At 45.3% G+C, this 10,547-nt stretch overlaps 1 protein-coding gene across 1 annotated transcript; it reads right to left on the bottom strand.

Annotated features, from left to right (window-relative positions):
• Positions 1-1,344: 1,344 nt before the first annotated feature.
• On the bottom strand, positions 1,345-6,827 carry LOC125434536 (interferon-inducible GTPase 5-like). The gene is made up of 3 exons (XM_048500023.1): positions 6,706-6,827; positions 2,133-3,323; positions 1,345-1,522 (listed from the first exon to the last, which is right to left on the bottom strand). Exon 2 carries the CDS (start codon positions 3,308-3,310, stop codon positions 2,156-2,158), a length of 1,155 nt encoding a protein of 384 aa, XP_048355980.1. The 5' UTR covers positions 3,311-3,323; positions 6,706-6,827; the 3' UTR covers positions 1,345-1,522; positions 2,133-2,155.
• Between the last annotated feature and the right edge of the window lie 3,720 nt (positions 6,828-10,547).

The following is a 10,547-nucleotide window of genomic DNA, read 5'->3' on the forward strand; positions in this document are numbered from 1 at the left end:
AAAAGACTCGACTGTTAATGAAATGGTGATTCAAATGTCATTTTTAAAAGTATTTTATTTGCATTAGCTCTTGAAAAGGAATTAGCTATATTACAATCTGAAAAAAAATCTGCTAAAATATTATAAACAGTGCTGTCAAACGAAAAGACACTAGTGGTTTTGAAAGTATAGATTCTCATGTTACTAAAAATGCATAAGATGTTTTGCCATACATTCCTGTCTTACTTATCTTTCTAAATCAGCAATTCTTTATAAGGATCATGTGTGTGCGAGTGTGTGCGTGCGTATGGGGGGATTATTTTCAGTCGGAAGGCATTCAGCATTCAGAATTTAGGAGGGGCAAAAGGGGACATGGAGGATTTTAGACAAGAGCTTCTTCCTACTTGCAGTAGTTTTAGACAGCCAGTGAAACAGGCATGTTTAATATTGCTCATCCCTGCTCTGAAGATAAAATCCCAAAGTCTAGTTCCCCACGGACTTTAAAAATGTGGCACCCAGTAAATAGGAATCGAAGTTAGTGTTAAGGAGTCGGCTGATGACCGCTAGGCACATTTACCTGAATGTGCAGGTGGGGTTTCGTTGGCTCACATCATGATGAACAAATCCAGAACACATTTATGCAACATAAGAGAAATTGTACAAAGGGACTCTGCTCCCATGATTTGCACAGTCACAGAAATCAGTTTTTTCATGGCACCAAATTTGGATTGCCTGGGTGCTAACTAATCGAGGTTTACAGACCTGATTGTTTTCTATATGTGCTTCAGAAACATGGATTTTCTTTTAAACATTTATTTATTTATTTATTTATTTATTGTCGAAGGCTTGATCCTCTGAAGATGCCAGCCACAGATGCAGGCGAAACGTCAGGAGAGAATGCTGCTAGAACACGGCCAGACAGCCCGGAAACCACACAGCACCCAATTATTCATCTATCTATTCATCTATCTTGGCTCATTCGAGCATACCACTCTACCCCCCCAAAGGGCTCTGGGCGGTGAACAACATAATTAAACTACATACAATTAAAACCCATTTAAAATAAACACAGCGGTCAGCATATAAAAACAGCATCAGCAATGAAATCCTTATTAAAAACCTTCCCAAAGGGGGGAGAGAGAGGTCCCATAGGTGGTAAAGGGACCCCAGCACAGGAGACTAGAGTAGAGGGGGTGGAGGGGGGCATATCAGCGGCCGGACACTCCAAAAGCCCGGTGGAACAACTCCGTCTTACAGGCCCTGCGGAACTCACCAAGATCCCGCAGGGCCCGGACGGCTGGAGGAAGGGTGTTCCACCAGGCAGGGGCCAGGGCCATAAAAGCCCTGGCCTGAGTGGAGGCCAGCCGCATCATGGAGGGGCCGGGGACCAGCAACAAATTGGCCTCTGCTGAATGCAGAGGCCTAGAAGGGACATATGGGGTAATGTGGTCCTGAAGGTACGATTAAACATTGAATTCTGTGCCTGTCCCAGCCCCTTACTTCCCAGACCTAACTGCAGTATCACAAAATACACTGTGAGCACATCCAGAGGCGTTCCTCCCATTGGGCAAAGTGGGCAGTTGCCCAGGGCAGTTGCCCCCCTTGTGGGGGGCACCAAAAATGCAGGTGGGATTTTTTTTGAATTTTCAGTGTTTTTTCTGTTTTTGGCCTGCAGGAGGCGCAGTTTTTAGGCTAGCAGCACCAAAATTTCAGGGATTTCTCAGGAGATTATCCTGATGATATCACCCAGGTTTGGTAAGGTTTGGTTTAGGGAGTCCAAAGTTATGGACTCCCATAGGGAGTGTCCCCATCCTTCATTGTTTCCAATGGAAGCTAATAGGAGATGGGGGCTACACCTTTGAGGGTCCATAACTTTGAACCCCCTGAACCTAACTTCACCAAACATGGGTGGTATCATCAGTAGGGGCTCATGAAGATACTCTGAAATTTTGGTGCTGCTATCTTAATAATTGCACCCCTGACAGCAGGCACCCCCTAAATTTCCCCAGATTCTCCTTTTAAATCCACCCCCTTCCTGCCAATGCTTGCTTGCTTGCTTGCTTTCAATGCCTAATAAAGGTTGTTGGGGGGGGGGGGCATCAAACTCAGGTTTTGCCCAGGGCTCCAGTTTGCCTAGGTACGCCACTGAGCACATCTGCTGATAGATCGACGTCTTCTAGACTGACATCTTCTCCAGAGCTTTGGAGAGGACATTTTGGGTATCTTTGGCCACAGCGGCTAAACAGCCCTGCAGCATGTAATAGCTGGTAAAAACTGAAATGACTCCTGACACTAAGGAACCAGCGTAGGGATAGCGATTCCACCAACAATATTCCACCAGTATTAAAACAGCTCCCACCAGGTCAGGAAGCCTCCAGAGAATCAACGGCATTAGAGATCTGGACTTCATCACAGCATGAAGGGATGCTACCGGCTTCCCGATATCCCTCGCCAGAGCTGTGAGTGGCGGGTCATCCAGGCCAAACTCTCGGTAGCATTGAGAGCGGAACCTCACAAAAAAGAACATGGCGGCCACAAACGAGAACCCTGGCACAGGGAGCAAAGCCAGAAGTGCACAGTAGAGGACGATGAGTGGTATCTTCTTCTTCACAGCATCTGTCTTCCTCTCTAGGACAGGTGTAGACAGGGAAGGCAGGCTGAAAACGAAAGCTTGCTTCTTCAGCTGCAAGAGGTCACTCCGCAGTTTTTCCCACAGGAGGGGGAAATCAAAGCTCTGGGAGTCCCAGTTGGACACCAGGAAGACTTGGGGGTCGATCACGCTTTCATTCAGCAAGCCCATTACACAGTCGTCCTTGATGCGTTGGAGGACCTTCTTCTCATCGCAGCCAGACGGCTGCCGTCTCTGGGATGCCTCCAGGTCGAGGTCTATTTTGGCTCGCACAAAATAGAACCTCTTGCCCATCGCTCGGATCTCGTGGACCAGGTCGGTGTGGACCGTCCGGAAGCGCTGGTAGCCAACAATGATGAAGAAGTCAAAGCGGTTCAGATCCACCTGCTCAATGCGGGAGGCGAAAGCCGAGTCTTCTCTCCCAGGGAGGTCCCAGAGGATGACCTGTGGAAGCGTTGGATGCTGGTAATCCTTGGCCTTCACCGTTGTGGTTTGGATGCCGGTCTCGGCAGCACCTGGCTCACCAGCACGTTTGCCTATCATGCTGTTGACAAAGGAGGACTTCCCTGAACCTGGTTCACCCACCACAGCAATATTGAGCGGCCTGTCACTGAAATACTGAAGTGGTTTTGCCTGAACCACTGAGATGGCATCTGACAGTTTTGCCTGATGAACGGCAACCTGAAATTCTTCCGTAGCCATAGATCTGGATGTCCTGTAGTGAAAAGAAGCAGGGAGGTTTTAATTTTACCAATTCTTAACACCATTTGGAAAGCGAGACATTTGTCTGCAATTTATTTTTATTTTTAATTTGCGCTACTCATAGTTTGCCTTTCACGCTGGGACTCAAGTGGATTACATAGAGTGAGTCAATACAATCAACAGGATGGGACATCCGACAAATGGAACTGGATCATTGCAGAGCAACAGCCTTGGTCTATCAACGGCTCAATGACATTGAAATGCAAACAGATTTCTCCTTGTTACCGGTGTTATATAAACCATTAAAATCTTGGACAGGTATCTCGGCTGCCCCTTACCTGTCCAATATAACATCTACGAAATGCCGCTGGGCCTTTTCCAGGGCCCGTTTTGATGCTTTTCCATCAGCCAATCTAATGGGCAGATTTCAAAAAATCCCACGACATAGGAGACTATGTGTTTGCCACTCAGGGGAAGTGGACTCTGTATTACATATTTTATTGCATTGTGAACTCCATAAAGGGGAAAGGGAGGCTTTAATTCATCCATTGTTTATCCAGTACAGAAATTTAAGTAGAGTTAATTCTGATTCAGCTCTTGTGAGAATTTTGCTGGAAGACCGAGTTTCTCTTATATCTCAGCAGGTAGCTAAATTTTGTATGCTGGCATATAGCAAGAGAAGAGTCATGTTGGGACCAAGAGCCGGACCACATGAGGGTGACTGTGGTAATGCTACAAGCTGATGATATTCTTTGTCTGGATTCGGTATCGTGGATTTCTGTACAAATTCGATTTTTCTTTTGTTTATAGTTCTTCCCTTTTCTTGTTCTCCTCTATTCTTTTTTGCTGGCCTAATGGCCGTAATAAAACTGACTGACTGACATCCGACAAACTAGGCAGGGTTGCAGAACCAACCAGAAATCTAAAAACAGAACTGAAGCAAACAAGACACATTAAACAATGCAAAATTACATAGCGGGATCCTACTTTCAGTAAGGGATGCACAGTAGTACAGACCACCACTCCTACGCTCTCTCCCACAAAAAAGATAAAAAAATTGGTTCTACAGTGTTCAGAGGAAGTGAGAGCAGCAGTGGCGTAGGAGGTTAAGAGCTCGTGTATCTAATCTGGAGGAACCGGGTTTGATTCCCAGCTCTGCCGCCTGAGCTGTGGAGGCTTATCTGGGGAATTCAGATTAGCCTGTGCACTCCCACACACGCCAGACCTTGGGCTAGTCACAGCTCTTCTGAGCTCTCTCAGCCCCGCCCACCTCACAGGGTGTTTGTTGTGAGGGGGGAAGGGCAAGGAGATTGTAAGCCCTTTTGAGTCTCCTGCAGGAGAGAAAGGGGGATATAAAGCCAAACTCTTCTTCTTCTTCTTCTGCTGAGGCAAAAAAGTCCAATATTAAAATGGCCACCGTGGATAACCACCTGTATCTCTGGAATCTCTTGAGCTATCACAGTGGTTTTAATTGCATTCTGTTCAGTGCCCCCTAAGGATTTCCCCCCCATCCTTGGGGGTTTTTTTAAAAGAAATTTGGACCCCTGATTTTTTCAAAATGGCCACTATGAGTAAAACTGCCTGCATCTCTGGAATCCCTTGGGCTATCGCACCAGTTTTAGCTACTTTCTGCTTGGGGTCACCTAGAGATTCTTCTCTACCCATTGCTTTTTTCAAAACTCACACCTTCCAATTTCATCCCCAAAGATGATATTCCTGGTCCCCTAAAACGACGACCACCTTCTTTCAGTACAAAGAACGTCCAGGAAGCGACTGCGGATCAATTCAACATTGAGGTTCTATCTTTCTGAGGCCCCTTCCGCACACACAAAATAATGCGTTTTCAAACTGCTTTCACAACTGTTTGCAAGTGGATTTTGCTATTCCGCACAGGTTCAAAGAGCACTGAAAGCAGTTTGAAAGTGCATTATTCTGCATGTGCGGAATGAGCCTGAGAGACAAGGGATACATATTCCTATAATGCAGTAGTTCTCAACCTGGGGGTCGGGACCCCTTTGGGTGCCGAACGACGCTTTCACAGGGGTCGCCTAAGACTCTCTGCATCAGTGTTCTCCATCTGTAAAATGGATAAATGTTAGTGTTGGGGGTCACCACAACATGAGGAACTGTATTCAAGGGCCGCGGCTTTAGGAAGGTTGAGGACCACTGCTATAACGTGTCACACCTTTCCTGAGCCTCTTGCCCACTTTTGCCAACTCTGTTGAACCCGCAGCACTCCATCTACAGTCTCTCTATGAAAAACGGGATGGCCAATGCCAGCTTTAGGTCGGGAAATACCAGGCCTGGCCCGCTATTACGCAGAATAATGCACTTCTTCAAACCAAGTGCTCTTTAAAACGCAGAATTTGGCAAAATCCACTGGGTAAAACAGTTTTCAGAAAGTGGGTTTGAAAAACTGCTATTTTATGAAGGGGCCCTGGAGATTTGGGGGCTGAGTTTAGGGAGAGGAACGAAACTTCAGTGGGGTCCAGTGTCACAGAGTCCACCCTCTAAACAAGTGATTTCCAAAGTGGGCACCACCGCCCCCTGGTGGGGGCTGCAGCGATCCAGGGGGGCAGTGATGGCCACAGGTAGAAACATTAACACATACATCTTTCTGTTTAATTGCTATTAAAATTTAAAAAAAAATTAATTTCCAGGGGGCGCTAAGTAATATATTTTTTTTCTGGAAAGGGGGCGGTAGGCCAAATAAGTTTGGGAACCACTGCTCTAAACCGTTTGACCAGAGGTGCTGCTCTCTAGTATGGAGATGAGCTGTGTTTTTCAGGGATCCTGGGAGCTAATTCCCAGATCTGCCGCCTGAGCTGTGGAGGCTTATCTGGGGAATTCAGATTAGCCTGTACACTCCCACACACGCCAGCTGGGTGACCTTGGGCTAGTCACAGCTTCTCGGAGCTCTCTCAGCCCCACCTACCTCACAGGGTGTTTGTTGTGAGGGGGAAAGGGCAAGGAGATTGTAAGCCCCTTTGAGTCTCCTGCAGGAGAGAAAGGGGGGATATAAATCCAAACTCTTCTTCTTCTTCTTCTTCTCTAACACCCCTAGTTCTCCCTCCCTCTCCCCCCCCCCCAACACACGTGGCAGCGCCAAAAGAGGGGGCTCGTGGGGGGAAAGCGCCGCCAAGGCACTCTGCAAAGAAAGCCCCCTAAGAGAGCCCAGCCAAGCGCCCCTCCTACCCTGAGACCCCATTTAGGTGGAAAGGGGCCGCTGAAAGACGCTTAATCAAATAAAACGCCTTAATGCATTGTCCCCTCCAGGGCGCCCGGTCACCTCCGAGCCTGGAGAAGAACAGCTGCAGCCGCGGCGCTTCCTAACGCCTTAAAGCCGACCTAACCCTGGGAAGGTGCCGTCCCAAGCGCGTGCAGGATGGCCTTACCTGCTCCCGCGATCCGCAATCCGACAGCTTCTCAGCCGGCTTCCTTTCGACCCTCGGCGGCTTCCCTCCTCCCCAGCTTCTGCCTCTTTCCCCCGACTTTCGGTCCCACTTATTTGTCCTGCTCGAGAAAACGCTCCGCAGCAGAAATCGAAAGGGAAAGCGCCGCCGCCTTGGAGGCACAAAACGCAGCTCGATTGGACCGGCATTGATCCGACCGGATCTCGCCCCCGCCCACCTCTGAATCCCACCCGGGCTCTGCAGCTCTGCCACCCCCACCCCCGCCCCGAGCAACCCAAATAGCTCCCTGACCCACCCGCCCCTGTTCCAGGGTGGGAGGGGGCGGCTCAGCGGTGGACAGTTTGCTTGGCACTGCCCGGCCCTTCCTGACACCTGGTCGATTTCTGTTTCAGGTCCAAATTCTGTTTCAGGTCCGCCCCCCCTTTTTTTTCCCGACATCTGGGGCCCTGCTGGTTCCTCTTAGAGGAGTTTTAGTCGTTGGGCCCTATCCCCTGCTTTTTGAAATGCTGTGTTAGGATTGAACGCTGTTTTAATGTACACCAGTACTGAATGTACGGTGCTTGCTTATTATTTATTTGATGCTGTTTGTTTATGTTCGTTGCAAGTACTGCCCTGATGTCTCCGGGGGAGGACGGTATAGAAGTTGAATAATAAATAAATAAATAAATAAATAAATTATCCTAACATTTTGTTATTGTTGTTAAGACACAATTGGCGACCTCATGGGGCTTTTCAGGCACTGGTTCAGAGAGGCCATTACTTGGTGTTGCGTCAAGACCCTGGTATCCCTTGAGAGTCTCCCATCCAAATACGAACCAGGGTTGACCCTTCCCACGCCCACTTAAAAGACATGTTTGCCTACTTTTAGTATGGTTCTGAGTATTTTGAGGTAGAGGTTGCATGAACGCATGGCAGCAAGGAAGCAAGCCATGCAAAGAAAAAAAAATTCTGCTGTTCAGAGCCAAATTCTCACTGCTCCATGCCTGAAATTTAAAATCTCTCTCCCCTAAAAGTCTCTTTCTCTTCTCACTGACCCCTTGTTCCCTCACCCTGCCTCTGTCACCCAAAGGTCACTGAAGTCAGCCCATAATTTCTACTTCTACTTTTACTATATTGCTGCTGTTTTCAATGGGATTTTATCACTTATTTTAGTAATTTAAATTGTTGGAGCCTATGTAAATTGTTTTATTGTTTGCTCCTCGTTAGTAGTGTATTAGATTTTATGTTGTAAACTGCCCAGAGCCCCTTAGGTATAGGGCGGCATAGATGCATAGATAGATAGATAGATAGACAGACAGACAGACTTGATCTAGATAGATAGATAGATAGATAGATAGATAGATAGATAGATAGATAGATAGATAGATAGATAGATAGATAGATAGATAGATGGATAGATGGAAGGAGGGAGGGAGGGAGGGAGGGAGGGAGGGATGATAGACGATAGATCGATAGATCGATAAATTGCCTTTGCTCCTGTCCCCGTCAAAGGAATTTTCTCTGATCAGGTTGCTGTGGTCTTCCCCCCACATAGGAGAGGAAAAGCCTAGAAGGTGCTAACTGTGCCCTCAGATCCATCCCACAAAACAGAACCCAACAAAGCCAGGCAGGCATTCGCTTTCATCCTTCCATCTTCCTCAGCAAAGTAAGATGAACTTCTTGGGGAGGAACCCTCCTCCTAAATGTCGGTAGCGTAGCTCCAATTATTAACCTCACCAAAGCTGTCATATCCAAGAAGGAAGGCTCTTTAGATGCTTCTTTGGAACAATATTAGGTTGCTAAAATACATATGAGTGATGATGTCATAAATATACGTATCTTATACAAAAATTATAATCCCAGTCATATTTAAAGAAGTACAAACCTCAATAAATTACCGTATATACTCGTGTATAAGTCGACCCGCATATAAGTCGAGGCACTTAATTTTACCACAAAAAACTGGGAAAACTTATTGACTCGCGTATAAGTCGAGGGTGGGAAATGCAGCAGCTGCTGGTAAATTTCAAAAATAAAAATAGATACCAATAAAATTACATCAATTGAGGCATCAGTAGGTTAAATGTTTTTGAATATTTATTTCAAAGAAAAACAGTAAACTGGCTCTGTAAGTGGAAAAGAGGATCAACAAGAACAATATGGAATCAACAATAACTTTAAAAGTACAAAAACCTTAGCTCAATCAGCAACCAAGCTAAAACACAGGAGTTAAAATCCTTCAAAACCGGATTCCTCATCATCATCTGTATGTCCAAATGTAACCCAACTTAGATTTTAAGAGGGATATTATCAGAAATGGAAAATCTACTATTAGCTTCCATTGTAAACAATGGGGGATGGGGCACCCTTTTGGGGATCAATAACTTTGGATCCCCTGACCCAAACTTCACCAAACCTGGCTGGTATCATAAAGAGACTCTCCTGATGAGACCAGCCAGGTTTGGTGAAGTTTGGTTCAGAGGGTCCAAAGTTATGGACCCTCAAAAGGGTAGCCTCATCTACTAATAGCTCCCATTGAAAACAATGGGGAATGGGGGCACCTCCTTTGGGGGTCCATAACTTTGGACCCCCTGAACCAAACATTACCAAACTTGGCTGGTATCATCAGGAGTGTCTTCTGAGGGTACCCTGAAATTTTGGTGTCGCTAGCATAAAAACTGCGCCCCCTGCTGGCCGGCAAAGTAAAAATACACAAAAATTTTTAATGACCCGCATATAAGTCGAGGAGAGCTTTTTCAGCATTAAAAATGTGCTGAAAAATTCGACTTATACATGAGTATATACGGTAGTAATTTCTAGATATAATTCCAACAGGAAACTCTGGAACGTCACAGTAGGGTAGCTAAAGCTTAACGCATGCATAGCGAAAAGTGCATGCATGTTCCTTTCACTATCTCTCTTTCAATAACAAATATACAATCATTATCAGGTGAACATAATTCTACTGCACAAAGAGAAGCATTAAAGTGGTATGATGTAATGTAATATATTTTGCTTTTATACAGAAGCAGCAAATTATATAAAAAAAACTGGAGAACAGCGAGAACCAGAAAGCACAACTATGCTTTCTATAAGTGAAAACAGCATAAATTACAAAAAAAAAAACCCATGAAAAATCCAAATTTTGATTAAGACTGTGAGGTTCATCTGTCTAAAACTGAAAAATTAATTTAGCTTCTGTCTGGTATCTGGAGCAATATTTTTTTTTCAAATCCACTCTTCAATGGAAGTGTTCTTTATATTTGACTAAAACACAAAATGACAGATCGTGACCAGAATGTTTATGATCAATAAAATGTTATTGGGGCATCTACGGAGCATTGTGTGGAGCATTTGAGTGGTTATGTCTTATTTTTAACCTGTGCTCAGAAATGTATAGTTCCAAGGATCTGGTACACATTCCAATGAAGAGTTTGGGTCAGGGACATCTCACATAGTAGACCCATGTGAGTTCCCATTCTAGTTGTTTGTGGGGATGTATAAAGGTTCTAATGCTCATAGATAAAGAGCAGTTGTTTTAGTTCCCAGCTGATGGGACTATGGTCTGATAATAGTGTAGTTTTAATATTTATTTTGCTCTCATTTAATATAAGGCTTTCTGTTGCCCATATCATATCTATCCTGGAGTGTGAGGCATATCTATTTGAAAAAAAGGTATATTCCCTTGCATCATCTTCTTTTGCTCTCCACATATCCTTTATTTGTAAAAGTTCTACCATATTAAAGGACTTAGGACTGTATACTCTCTGTTCTTTTTTCCCCTTTTTATTTTTATTTTTCTGTCCAAATCTGTTCTAGTTACCCCACTGAAATCTCTTAGGCCG

Source organism: Sphaerodactylus townsendi, linkage group LG06 (assembly GCF_021028975.2).
Source record: "Sphaerodactylus townsendi isolate TG3544 linkage group LG06, MPM_Stown_v2.3, whole genome shotgun sequence".
Lineage (NCBI taxonomy): Eukaryota > Metazoa > Chordata > Lepidosauria > Squamata > Sphaerodactylidae > Sphaerodactylus > Sphaerodactylus townsendi.